This window comes from Eufriesea mexicana, unplaced genomic scaffold (genome assembly GCF_001483705.2).
Source record: "Eufriesea mexicana isolate 0111107269 unplaced genomic scaffold, ASM148370v2 scaffold474474847, whole genome shotgun sequence".
Classification (NCBI taxonomy): Eukaryota; Metazoa; Arthropoda; class Insecta; order Hymenoptera; family Apidae; genus Eufriesea; species Eufriesea mexicana.
Window position 1 is genome coordinate 409,150 of NW_016907894.1, and position 14,760 is coordinate 423,909.

The 14,760-nt window shown below is 29.1% G+C and overlaps 3 protein-coding genes across 3 annotated transcripts in view; 2 read left to right on the forward strand and 1 right to left on the reverse strand.

Moving 5' to 3' along the window:
* Nucleotides 1-5,473, forward strand: part of LOC108555060 (G-protein coupled receptor Mth2) — an 18,226-nt gene extending 12,753 nt beyond the window's left edge. The window contains exons 3-6 of the mRNA XM_017910554.1: nt 2,424-2,590; nt 2,788-3,021; nt 3,654-3,917; nt 4,803-5,473. Of these exons, the coding sequence (XP_017766043.1) occupies nt 2,424-2,590; nt 2,788-3,021; nt 3,654-3,917; nt 4,803-5,278 (1,141 nt within the window). The 3' untranslated portion in view covers nt 5,279-5,473. The remainder of the gene's footprint in view (nt 1-2,423; nt 2,591-2,787; nt 3,022-3,653; nt 3,918-4,802) is intronic.
* Nucleotides 5,474-9,064: 3,591 nt separating this feature from the next.
* Nucleotides 9,065-14,760, reverse strand: part of LOC108555335 (inositol polyphosphate 5-phosphatase K) — an 11,610-nt gene continuing 5,914 nt past the window's right edge. The window contains exons 6-11 of the mRNA XM_017910922.1: nt 13,223-13,230; nt 10,342-10,508; nt 10,019-10,246; nt 9,794-9,947; nt 9,471-9,660; nt 9,065-9,399 (exon numbers count right to left, since the gene is read on the reverse strand). Coding sequence (XP_017766411.1) covers nt 9,224-9,399; nt 9,471-9,660; nt 9,794-9,947; nt 10,019-10,246; nt 10,342-10,508; nt 13,223-13,230 — 923 coding nt within the window. The 3' untranslated portion in view covers nt 9,065-9,223. The remainder of the gene's footprint in view (nt 9,400-9,470; nt 9,661-9,793; nt 9,948-10,018; nt 10,247-10,341; nt 10,509-13,222; nt 13,231-14,760) is intronic.
* Nucleotides 11,254-14,251, forward strand: LOC108555341 (uncharacterized). The gene is made up of 2 exons (XM_017910936.1): nt 11,254-11,824; nt 13,951-14,251. Exons 1-2 carry the CDS (start codon nt 11,714-11,716, stop codon nt 14,194-14,196), a joined length of 357 nt encoding a protein of 118 aa, XP_017766425.1. The 5' UTR covers nt 11,254-11,713; the 3' UTR covers nt 14,197-14,251.

Sequence of the window (14,760 nt, forward strand, 5' to 3'; positions counted from 1 at the left end):
AAACAAGAAATTCCTCTATCACTTTACCTAGAAATTTATTTATTTATTTATTTGTAGGATATTTTTAGGCATTATTAGGATACGATGGTCGAAATGTTCCTGCAGGAAACATTTTATTCATTCTAAAATTGCTGTAGAATTTAGATGATCAGCGAATAGATTAATCCAATGGATGTAGTACTGTTTGGATTGCTATACTCAGTACTGCATTTTCAATTGTCAATGTCTCTAGCGATGATTGATCTATCCATTGATAATTCTAGAATTGCGATATAATATAGATGATCAGAGAATAGGTTAATAAAATGGCGATAGAACTGTTTAGATTGCTATACTCAGTACTGCATTTTCAATTGTCAATATCTCCAGCGATAATTGAGAATAGGTTAACCCTTTGCACTCGAGAGGCGACTCTCAGTCACCATTTAATCAGATTCTAAAGATTGTTATTAATTAATATCTCGAATTTAAAATTGCCCAACGGCACGTGGAATATCGAGGTAAAATAAGTCTACGTCTTATTGTTAATTTGCTCTTATTATTTACCATTTTGAAAATATCATCGACTTTATGGCAGAAAATTTTCGAATTACTATGTTTCTGTAACAAAAAGATCGCCGTGTGCAAAGGGTTAATACAATGGCTGCGGTACTGCGTTGATGGTGATACTCAATTCTGTATTGTCAATTGTTAATATCATACGTTACATATGTTAAAGTCACAGGTGCCATTACTCAATAATTTTTAAGATATTTGCAATTGAAAATTTATTAATTTAATTCACAAAATTTATTAATTTAATTCAGTTCAGTTTTACCCCCTCCCGTTTGCATTACCCCCTCCCGTTTTGCTGGGACATCCTGTATTCGATCAGTCTCATTTTCACGTATTTCTACTCGTTTTTAACAACTTTATATATGCTTATATAAGCATTGTTTATTCCTTGGAGGATGCTCTTAAAGGTCTCGAAGGAATTTTTCATTTTTCATTTTTCATTTTTTATTTTTTATTTTTTATTTTAATGCCAAAAATGGTCTCTTTTTAACACCCTCCTTTAGTGTCTTTTCAAAATTTTGAAAATTTTGTACCTATTATAAGATTTCGTGATAGATTTAACTAATAATGGATTTAACTTGGTAACCAAATTTTATTTGGACGAAATTAAGACAGAAGCAGGAAACATGGGATTATAAATCTCGTATCTTTTAATGTGCAAATTATGGAATCGGAAAATTAATGGATCGGTACTTCAAATCAGAACGAGGTAAACCAAAAAATGAGGAAATAGTGAAATATGGTTGAAGATTAAAAACGGATGGTAGTCCTATTTCACTTCTTGTCTAACTATGATTATAAATCGTCATTATACTTTCTGATAACGTTGACACGTTTCAAACACGTTTTATAATTCGGAATAAATTTTTATCTACGTAATATTTACATAATAATTCCGTAACTGACCTCGGTTAACTATTTTAAAAATAAATTTATAACGAGAAAATATTGCTCAATTATTCTAAACTGATAAGTTTAGCATCTTTAGCATGCTAGTGATAAGGTGAATAAATAAAGTAGAGAAAGCGAAATAATGCAAAAATTTACATTTCTCTTTTTTTTAATTTGGAAAAGGAAGGAGATAAGTAAATAATTGAAGAAGCAGTATAAAACGGATTTCACGTTATTTCGTATCTATTGTAACTTGTATTGCATTTTATATTCAAGGATAAGTGTAGTTCTTTCTTAAAACAAATGCAAATCGTGATCATAATGAATTTAAAATTATCGTGAACGTTTCACGCACGCTATCCACCATTACCGATAATGCAGATATGTGCAAGTCAAAATAGTTAGTAACTGTGCAATTTAAGTTATTCTAACTTTTAAATATTATGATATTATAACAATGGTAGTAATAATGATAATAAATTAATAACACAAATAATGCTAGTTTCATTGTTTCATTTTCTATTTTATTCTAAAGTCATTTTTTCAATTAATTCAATTAATTGCAAAAAAATTTTCAATATTTAATGCTTATTTTCAATAAACACCACCAATAAGAACAATAATGATACTAAAATAACAGTAATAATGATAAAATAATAATCATGGTGAATTTATTAAAAATAATAGTAACAATTGTTATAAAATAATGACTAGTAGAAATATAAATTAATTTAAAATAATGTTTATCAAGTTTGACTTCAATGAGAAATAATATTATAAAACTATAATTATATTTTTGGAACTATATTCCTATACAAAAATATGAATTAAATAAGTTTTTGAAATTTCCAAAATACAATGTCTTTTTAAAAATTTGCACATGAGGTGTATGTGTACAAATAAAAATTTAATAGTTCGTAAAAGAAAATGAAAAAAGGGAACATTAATTTCAAATTTGATCAAATATTCCTTTTTAGGTATATTTTAGACCCAAGCAATGACTCCAATGACGAGCACTATTTGTTAATGAATGGTAACATATACACACCTCACAAAAAGCCAGGAATGCTGAAACTTGGAGTTGATTATTGCTTAGAAGTGATCCCAGAACTAGGACTTCAAACCTTTGTGTGTATGGCTGAAGGTAACAGTTAATTTGTTGCATCTATTAAATCAATTTAAATAATATTAAATAAATAAATATATTTACAAATTTAACTTAAAGAAAATTATTAAATTCATTTTTAAATTCAAATCATTATTGACAGTATAATAATTTATTGTTAGTAAATTATGGCTTATAAATTTATGAACGTACTAACGTTAACAAAATTGTTCCAGATCTCATAATAGTAGCTGCAGAGTCTCGAATTACGATGTATGCCTGTGGCCTTTTATTATCCGTGCCATTTTTAATCCTTACCATTGCAGCGTATTCTATTACGCCAAAGTTGCGAGATGTTTATGGAAGAACGTTGTGTCGTTATTGTGGATGCTTAGCACTTGCTTTTACCATGTTAGCAATTACACAATTATGGAGTGTGCATTTATCGAGGCAAGCCTGTATCAATATAGGTAAGTTGACATGTAATTTTTAATTAATGGATAACATTTATCATTTAACATTTAATATCTAATAATGTTATAAAACTAACTATAATTGTTAATAAAAAATAAAAACATGATATCATGTTTTATAAAATACCAATAAATTTTGGTTGTATTTTTCCTATAGAAATATTGTCATTTATTATTGTAAATATTATATATGTAGTACTGCATGAAATTTTGAATCAAATTTATACTATATGCATTGCATATAAAAATGTAATACAATGATCAGCTTAAAGAAACTATTACACTAAATTATGCTAGATTAAAATACGCGTAAAAGTATTAAATGTTAAATATTACTGTCATTTTCCACAAAATTTTGTAATACAAAATTGACATACAATTTTAATGGGACAATCTTCCATGTATTACAAAATATGCAATCTGTTCCGAAAACAAATTCAATGTAATAATAATTAACATGTTATTCCATATTGTTTGATAGAAAATTTTTTGGCGCGCTATTCGAAGCGCAATAGCCTATATGTTACCACAGCGCTTTTTATGGTATACTATAAAGTGATATGATGTAACTCCTTTGAGAGAAAGACCAGTGTTGATTTGAGATTCAAATAAACAATTGGCTTTTCCAGCGTTCGTCATCCAGTTCTCCTTCATCGCATGCTTCTTCTGGCTAAATGCGATGTGCATCGAAATATGCTCGTTGGTACGCAGCTACGTGGATCGAGAAACGTACAAAAGAATGAAACCAAGAACGTTATTTTTCTTCTACTCTTTATGGTGTTGGGGCTGCTCGATAATACTTATTCTTCTCTCAATGATTATGAATCTTAATCCAACAATACCTACGACTTACGTGAAGTCAAACGCCCACAAAGATAGTTGTTTGTTCAAATGTAAGTCAAGTACATCTCATATTTCAATATCTGTCACTGTTATATCTATCTTAATGTATTCATATTTAATCACTAGAAATGCATTTATATATTATAATTCAATTAATATAAAGATATAATGTAAATGTAATATCAATAGTTATGATACTGACATACCTACTTACTTTGACATTTAAGGTTAAGTAAAAAAATGTAAACATTAGATTTCGCAAGTTTAATAAGAAATTTATATCTTCTTTCTATTTCTTCTCCTGTTTCAATATCATAACAATCATTCTAGATGTCATTTTTATTTTTATTCATATGGTGAGTGTTATGCTTGAACAAGTGAACCATGAATTGCTGGTGACCTATTTAACACGAGACAGATGTATCAATTTAAATCTTTCAAAACGAATAACAGGAATGACTAGAAAGAAATAATAGGATCATATATGTATATAATATATTTTAAAATATATCAGTATTTAAAGCAACGTTTGATTATTTGATAAGATGACGACAAAGATGAGACTATTAAGTTGTTTTGGAAAAATCCAATTTGAATTTTATCTCAACAAGGATGTTAACTTTCAATTAAGCGGCCTTCAGCTCTTTTAATATTACCTCATGTGAGATCAAAGAAGACGATCTCTTATCTAATAAAATACCAACGAAAAAAAATTGTTTCATGATATTACAATGAAGTTAACCTTCAAATTATACACCAGTGAATGAAAATAAAAATATATATAATTTTCATTTAATTGAATCGCACATTATAATATAATAAAATCATTAATTTATAATTACAAGGTATAAAATCATCATTATCATTAATTACATGTAGATAACAAAACAAATTTGATCGGTTTATTAAAATTTATTATTATTTTCTGTTTGCAGCGGACACTGAAGCAATGCCATTCTTTTACGTACCAGTCGGATTACTTCTTCTTGGAAATGTGATTCTTATCGCTCTGACCTTCATTAAACTGACTAAATATCAAAGGGATCTTGATTTAAGGCGCCTCGCAAGGAATCAGGAATCGGATCGACTCGATCGAAAATATCTTCGATGTCTAATGAGAGCCGCCTTTGTTTGCATGATTATTTTCTTCTTGATGGGCCTCAATTGGTCAATGGAACTAATATCATGGTTCGTCAACGCAGATTCTTTCGACTGGTCCTCCTTCGACCTTGTGAACGCTCTTCAAGGTGTTCTTATTTTCGGTCTATTTGTACTACGTAAGCCACCAAGAGACTTTGTATGGCAAAGGATACAACAATTTCGTGGCATCAATGTTATACCAGAAGCAGAAGTTGGAAGCATGGAATTATTTTTGCTTCCTATAATGCACAACAATTCCGCACCTAGATAAACGATCATTCCATGATGTATCATTTATTCTTCAATCCTTCTTCGAATTCATTGTACACCATACGAGAGGATTACGAATCAACTGCCGAAAGATGCTTAAAAGTTCCTTGAAGAAACGTACAACTGTGGTATGATTTATTTACAAATCGTCAAATTGATCAAATAAGGGAAATTTGGCAATTTCGATAAATTTACTTTAGGCACGACTTATTGAATTATTTATTGCGTGTGTGAAAATGAAACGTAAATGTAGCATTTCATCGACATCGTATATCAAATATCATCCTAATTTTTTATTAATCATAATTTATAATACAATTTATTTAAAAGGCTTTAATTGCCAGCAAAATATTGCAAGAATAATTTTATATCAGTGGCTTATGTAATACATGTATGTAATTTTTTTTCTTTCTTAATATAATAGAGAAATTATATAAATTAATGAAAGATAATATAATATCAATATAAGCGAAAATATATCGTGACAAAATACAAATTTTTGCTTATTTAGCTCGGTCTTGATATTGCGAGTGCTCTTGATGCATACTTTTGTATAGTAAGAGTGTTATATCTTACACATTTAAAAAAAAGACAAAAAATTCATAATTTTCTAGATTCATAAAAAATTTTCCGAATTTAATATTGTATTTTCGTATCGACATTTTCAGATGACAATATTATGCTTCTTAGGAACTTGTCTTGATTATATAAAAACGCCTGCAACTCGTTTTACAATGGCATGTGCAAATTGTGATATTTGTATACCGATTATATAACAGTGAGAAACCGGATAAGTTGTATGATGACCTTACATCGAATATAGACATTCTTTGAATCTTGTACAGTTAACGTTAAAACATTTTTTATATTTTTTAGATAAATAATGTTTCCAAATGCATAATAAGTCATTAGTTAAGGATATTTAATATCATCGATCAATTTCATTTATCATTTATGGTTTACACAAAAATTCATAAAACTGCAAAATACAGTAGAATTTAATTAACGAATTTTCCGCGATTGCTTTTTAAGTATTTTAGTTAATGTTAATTTTTTAATTTCTGCCAAACATGTTTTAATAATTATTCAAATGAATGCATTATGCTCAAATCAATGTATAATAATACTGTATAATTTGATAAAATAGTTGAGAGTTTTATTTGTACTGATAATAAATTATTTAAAAATAAAAACCAAAATATTACGTTTTGTATTTTGTAGTTTTAACATTAGGAAAGGAATATATTATTTATTGTAAAGCTCTTAAATTATTTATGTAAAATTATATGTATTCTTCTAATATTGTATTTTTTTCAATACATACCTGTTGCAACAAAAATTAGTTAATGTTTTTTTAAAACCTCGTTGATATGAGTAAGAAACGTGATTTTTTATTTGTATTCTTTTTGATACTACAGTATACATTTGTTCGTTTTACTTTGTGTTTTTATTGTACTATATAAAAATAAAATAGTATAGGTTTGTACAACCAAACCGATTGCTACAGTCGTAACAATTTATCAATCGAACTAAAAAATATTTTAATAAACTAATAAATATTTTTAAGTACGAGCAGTGGCGGATTTAGCTTTCAAGAGGCTCGAAGCGTTACAAAGTTTTAGGAGTACATTAAAATAAATCAATTATGCACTATATATATATTTCCTACAATACCCTATAGCCCTGTTTAATTAATTTGTGACTGAATAATATATATTTTTATTGTCGTGTGGGGACCTTTATTTTACAGAGTCTAAAGCGACCGCCTCCAGCATATACGTATAAATCCGCCATTACCTACGAATGCTTTATTATATATTAGGTGTGCAAGTACAACATTTACACACTTATTATAAGCTCGAGGTGTAAGATTAAGCTTTTTCGAGTAATAACTCGATAGCAAAAACCAGGTACCAAAAGTAACTTTTGAACATTAACAAGAAAATAGGGTGCAATGTGAATTTGTGATGTGAATACCATTTTAAAAACAGTTTTTCATATCTATATATATTTCACCCTATTCGTCGCTATTGTATTATCCAGTAAATATTGTAATTAAGTACTATCTAAATTTTATAAAACATTTTATATATAAAAACATTCATTTATTCAATAAAATAAAGACTAATTTTTAAGAATTCATTATAAAAATATAGTCTCTTATTACATTATCTACTTTTAAATTGCTTAAAAGGAATTAATTTATAAAATGAGCATTATTTACTGAATAATACAATACTTATCAATTCTTCTGATTTTCTTTTTTAGCCATAATTTTGAGAAAACCTACATATTTACACTCATAGTTATGATAATATGCACAGTATAAAATTCGATTGGGTTCAAACTCTTTGTGGTCCTTATTGATGTAAAAATTGTTTGTTATTTATTATGCTATACTAAATTATAGAATTAGTGTAATTGCGACAGATATTATTTTTAATATAGTGATTAAAATAAAGCTTTGTATAGAGATATTTAAGTGAATTAATAAAACTAATTTATATGTCATGTAATTTTCTAATTTGAACATTACAACAATGTGAATAAATGCAATATTCAAAGTTTCTTTCTTTTAATTAATTTATGTACTCTACATACATAAAATAAAATGGATGTTCTGAAAAGCACCAGTGATCGATCAGTACCAAATTTTGAGGGGAAAGACGTTATACGAAAAATATTAGTTTCGAGTTTCTATGCTTTTCGAAATATTAATAAAAAATATTTATTATACATAGAAATCTGTATATACAGATGTTTCAATTACTATTGTATATCTTGAAAACCAATAGATATCCGAAACTAATGTTTTACATTTAAGCTCTATCTACTCCACACCCTCTCAAAATTTGCAACTCATTAGCCAGTGCTATTTAGACTAATACCCAGTAAAATAATTTACTTTGTTCTTATTCTTAAAAAAAATTAAGACTGAGATGCTAAAAATTAATCTACAAAATATATTAAATTTGTACTACGAAATGTTAGAAATATAAAAGTAAACTCTCCAAATGCTTGCTACAATAGAATCGATACATAATATAAAATATTAAATAACACGCTGTAGAAAGATAATATTTTCTAAAACATTCAAATTCTTTTATATATAGTTATCTCTATATTTAATCATAAAGTAAATGTTGCTCGTCGTTATTTAGGAGAATTATCTTTTATACTAATTTAAAACATCAAAAGCATTTCAAAATTCTCTATATGTTGTATAAGCATAAATGTAAGATAATACCCTAATCTCTAAGATAAAAAACATTGGACCTCAAAGAGTTACAATCAGATAAAATGATTACTAATTACTTATTAAATAAATGTAATTTACTAGTAAATAAAGGAATAAACGAAGTGATATTCAGTGTTAAAATCTTATACAATAAAATTATTCGTAAAATTATAATTCATTAACTATTTTTTTAAAACAATGAATTCGTACATATTTTCAGATATTTCTAGGATAGATATTTGTGCAATTCTTGAAAGTTACAAAAAAATTGAAGATGGAGCAATAAGTATTTGTATAGTTCATATTCTATATAATTTACAAAAGAATTCATCCATCTACAGTATGATTGAAAACGTAATTGTTATCAATAATGTTCATACTATGATGTTATTAAAAATTATTATTAAAAAATGGAATGAAAATGTATGGTAATTGCAGTAAAAGAAGGAAATATAAATAGACCTCATCCTACCATACGAAGTACTATTGGGGAGTATGAATTAAGCAAAAATTTAAAATATAATTCAAGGTATGGACGCTTACAGAAAATAAATTAATAATTAATTTTTTTCTGTATTATATATTCTAGAAAGAAAAATACGTACGAATTCATAGTTTTGCACAAATTAATTAATGAACTAAGATTGAACAAATTGTAAATTGTTCAATGTACGAATACATTCACTGTATATTGCACAAACCAATTTATTATGTAGGTCTGCGATGTCCTGGAAACGGTGGACTAATACCTAGAATTCCAACAAGATTTCTTCGTTGTGCAACGTAAATTAAACGATACATCCCTGATGTTCGTAAGGCAGCATCGCTGAAATAAATCCGCTCAGTGATGGTATGAGGTTCAGAAGGAATTTGCGCCGATTTACCTAACATAAATCTTTAGTCATAAGCTCACCCAAATAACTATGATAAAAAATTATAATAAAATGGACCCTACCTCGACCTACATACTCGTAAACAATATATTCGTCTAAACCGGAAAATTCATTGTGAAAAAGTCCCACCCAGTCACCACTGGCTGGTCTGGCATCTCCCAATAGTCTGTACGATACTGAATTTTCTTCATCTATAAACCATGATGACACAGGTTGAAATTCTACACCGTGATCTTCTATACCTGGTCTGATCTATCAACATAATACAAAATTCTGTAATACAAATTTTTATAACAAATTTGTGTCATTAGATTTATTTAAATTGCCTTCTGTTAATTATTATTTAACTTTTACTGTACTTTATGCTTCATAAAAGTAATCTTACAATGATATCAAATTCTCCTGTAACAGGTTTATGATCGGAAACTATATAATTGGAATGACTTTTATAACTATGTTGAACAGCGCTCAGCTTAACATCCTTATAAACATTCACATTTACTCTGTATAAAATTCGATCAGTCCATGATGGTCGCCGTCTAAATGAAAAATTCTTAATTAAATGGAAGTATAATAAAAATATTTTAAGTATAATATAAATTTATCTTACTTTAGGTCAAATTCTTGAGATGCAAATTCATACTTATAAGTAGGGGGGAATGTTATAGGATTTTCATCCAATTCAGCAAAAGCTTCACAATTTTCCATTACCATCTTTAATTGGTCTTTGGCTAGTAAGGATTTTAATTGATTTTTCTTAACTAAGAGGTTAATCTCTGTGGCAGTTAAGTTTTCATCCGTTAGTCGAAAATTTAAGTCACCAATCCAAAATATATAACTGATAGAAAAGTAATGCCAATGTTATTATACTCTTGTACAAAATTAATTTATATCATAATCATAAATTAAATCAATCTGAAAGTAGTTACTGACTCATGAAATAATATTGTAGAAGTATCTGAATTACTAAAATTATGATTTGTGAGTATTGTATTATATTCCATAATTCTATCTGCCAATAAATGATCATGTGGTGTTAGATGTGTATTTATTATACACATGTTAATGCCATACATATTTAGTCTTATACTCACTGCACCAAATAGCATACAAACTACTACTACTACTAATAATAATTAAAAATTCCCATTGTAAGTTAACATAAATAAAAGAATCTTCAGAGAATAAAACGTGCCAGCACCTGGCTACGCCAATGGCCAACTAAAATTAACTGCTTTTCCACCTCACAATTTTCTCTGATAAATCATGACGCAAGCGGTTAACGTCCTTTCAGAAGCTTTCATTCCGGGATTTACCGTATCCCGATCTCCATCACTAACAACCACATCGATCAACATCGGCGTTACTCACGTTCCATCGTCATGTTAGATCCTTCCCAGATAAAGATGGGAAATCCAGTCACAGTTCCACGAGGCCCGATGCTGTTCCGGTCATTCCGTGACGATAAACGCTTCTGAAAATTACATAGCGATCACGACCCAGTGATCGATTAAGTAACACCGCTCTTACATGTTCTAGGTCCGAGGACTACGGCTCGTTAGCCCGAATCCGGCCATCAGCAGACCCAAAGTGACGAATATTTCGAGCACAGCCTCAGAAAATTCCGATTCAACGTGCCCAACAGTTAACACAGATAGCAACGCGTACAGGAATGAAGTATTCCGTTATCAGAGTTGATACTCCAGTCGGCAGAGCTTTATCTGCCTCATCGTTCGGGCTCCAATCGATATCAAGAAAATAATCAGCGAAGGAGAAGCTGTAAACTGATAGAGCCAAGGAAGTTCCGAGTATCTCTGTTACGTCAAGTCTCTACCAACAAGCATCGCGCCTTCTTCCGGTTTGGATATTTCGAGCTTCCCAAAGCCTTGAGAACGAGACCTTCTTGCGGATGGTGCAGGCTGATCAGGTTGAGCTGCAACGGAATCGAACGAGGGGTTAGCGACTCCTGAACGACTCCTACGATACAGAAAATTGCTCATAAATCGGAAGCATAATCGACGTTGATCGAGTCATAGTTGAGACACGAAATGTCGTCGACGAGCAGAATACTGCAAGTTTATTGTGTCTCTGTGATCAATTTTGGGGTGTCTTCGATCACACGAACGTGTCTTCATTAGGGAAAAAGGATCAGTGTGACAGGAATTGGATGTTATAGAGATCTCTGGAATAGAGTGATATTAAGTCGAACTTGGCAGGGCGAGGAATCTGTGCTAACCAGACATTTCCCGAACGTTGTGGAGATTTTACGGATCTTGAAGAAGTAAACAGCAGAGGAAGAAGCAATATGTCTGGGTCTTCGAGGAAGATTTTAGTACTGTTACAAGTTCTTTGTCAGCTGGTTGTTTGTATAGCTAGCATGGACGATGATGAGCCGATCGTATACTCCATTCCTCTGGTATGTGTGAGAATCTTAATACTGAATTTAGTGACCATTTTTGTTATTAAGAGTACCATAATCAACGTTAGTGTCACTTTTCTTTGTGATTTTTCTTTTATATATGTGTCACTAATTTTTTAATACCTCTTATCACAATTTAATGACCATTTTTGTTATTAAGAATACTATGATCGACGTTAGTGTCACTTTTCTATGTGATTTTTCTTTCATATAAGTGTCACTAATTTTTTAATACCTCTTATCATAATTTGATGACCATTTTTGTCATTAAGAATGCCATAATCGACGTTAATGTCACTTTTCTTTGTGATTTTTCTTTCGATATACGTGAGACTAATTTTTCAATATCTATTTTTGCTTAAATTTTCTTTTTTTAATTCTTCTGGAAATATTTTGTTATCCATGAGTCATTTGACTGGTCGTGGTAGGTTTAATGTTAACCAAAAGTATCTAACTCGCCGTACTCTGTGAAAAGTTTTATTTTCTGACTGGTAATTTTAGCACGCTTTCGTGGCTGAAATTTTTCTCAAGACAGAAACTTTCCTATTTATAAATATATTTACGAATTTATTTTTACAATCATCTTGGTAATTCTTCTACCTTTATGAGTGAAAGTAGAATTAAATATGACACGATGCTTGTTTGTAATAATGCAAAAGGTTAAATACGAGCCATTCGATAAGTACACCTTTCGAAAATTTTTAAATTTTGGCGCCAAAATTATCGATTAATTTTTATCCGTTTATATTTGAAATTAATTTCTACTCTCGATGACTTGGAATTAATCAATGTGACAAATGACCAGTTAATAAATGACACGTGATGCAATGGTTTCGATGACAGTTATCTGAACAATTTAAAAAAAAATTCGAAAAAAATTCGGAAAAGATTGGAAAAAATTTCGAAATGGTAATACTTTGTATTAATAAATCGTAAGTTCGAGAATGTTAAGAATTGGAAGTATATTGATTGGAATTTTCTTAGAATTTCGCGTCATTTTACGCGCGGAGAAAAGGAATTTACGTGAAAATGATATTTCGATGAGTCTAATTATACATTGCTAAATCATTGCTGCAAGGTACAGCAATTTGATGTGTGTACGATAAATATAGATAGCTGTGTGTTTATCCACGTATTTTTAGACTTTCGGCTATCTATGTACATCTATCTTTGAAATATTGGAAACGCAAACCTGTATCTTGTTTTAAGACAGTACTATAATTCGAGGTAATAAACGACCGTGTAAATATTAATTCGTGTTAAATAATAACCAACGATAGCTACTGCTTACATATTAATTATCGTGCAGCTGCAAATTATAATTTCGATGATACTTCTGATATGAAAATTACACACTGATATTAATCTCGTATGATTAATTTCTTCAATTTGATTTTTATTTCACTAATATGAAATTGGAAGTTTAATTCTGCCTAAAATTATTCTTTAAGAATTTTATATATCTATACTCTCATATTTTTATATTTGCAATATGTATATATATTATTATGCATATACATATTACATAATTTGTGTAATATAATATATATAATATAATAATATAATAATAATAACACAATAATAATAATATAATAATAAAATAATTATTAATAAATACGTAAATAAGCACTATAGTTTCTATATATATATAGTATATATAATAGTAATATACTATAATACAATTACTAGTATACAGTAGTAGTATATTATTTAACAATATAATCTACGTAACAGTAAATATAATTTTATAATACTTTAATTATATTTATCAATAATAATTAACACACATTATAACATTAATAATACATCAATAAGAATTGATAAATATAATTGTAAAAGGATCATAAAAATTACAAAGTAGTATCATAAAAGTATTGCTATTATACTATTATATTATATATTATAGTATTACTATTATAAAAATTGTAAAATATCAATGGTCGTGAAATGATCAATATAGAAGATAGATGGTTAAAGGAAACCAATTTTTCAGTAATACCCAGTATGTCAGAATAAACCTCATAGAAGTTTCATTTTCCCAACAAAAAAAAGAAAAGAAAATTGTATATTAATTTTCTGACACAGTAATTTCTTATATAGTAATTTTGTGATCTAATTTACAGAAAAACTGGACAACAATACCCGACGAGTACAGGAATTTATCCGCGGTTGGAAAATGTTGTTCCGTGGGCGAAGTTCTCGTTTATCGCGAATTTCAGGGCGGTGTTTGCACGTCTGAGAATGTCTCCATTGCCGAAAATTTCTCTCCCTCTTTCCACTTTGCCAATGCATCCGGATACGACCACTACGGCTACCATCACGATCGATTTGTCGCAATTGTTGGAAATCCTTGTAAATACGGTAGGTGAGTATGCAACTCTTCGGTTTACATGTTCAAACAACGTGTTTGCAAGTGTAATCTTCGGTAACTACGTAATCTTCTTTGAACACATTGTGAAATTCACTGCAACAAAGATCAGTAACGAATCACTGCTGGAAGATAAAACACATTGCGAATTAACCCTCTATGGGCCCGTGTAACTTTCAAGTTACATGCTAATGTATGGGTATTTTATTAAAATACTGCATTCAACGTTATCGTCTTGATCACTCCAGTTCGCGATTTTTCTTTCCATATATTTATAATTATTTTTACAATACCTCCCGTGGTTCCATTTTCAAAAATTCTAATTCTTTTTCATTTACCGGTTGTTCGATCATGATAGGTTAGGTCCTCTATGCCCCCCTATGACCTTTTCTCCACAAGATGGCGTGGAAAATTATCTTGTCTATCTATTGCACATTATCTTGGCACAATAGTACAACCGTTGTTAATTCAAACTCTTAATATGAATTCGTTATAATAAAATTGTCAAAACTGCTGAATTTATTGGTTGATATTTGTTGATTTTATGTTACATACAATTCTTGTA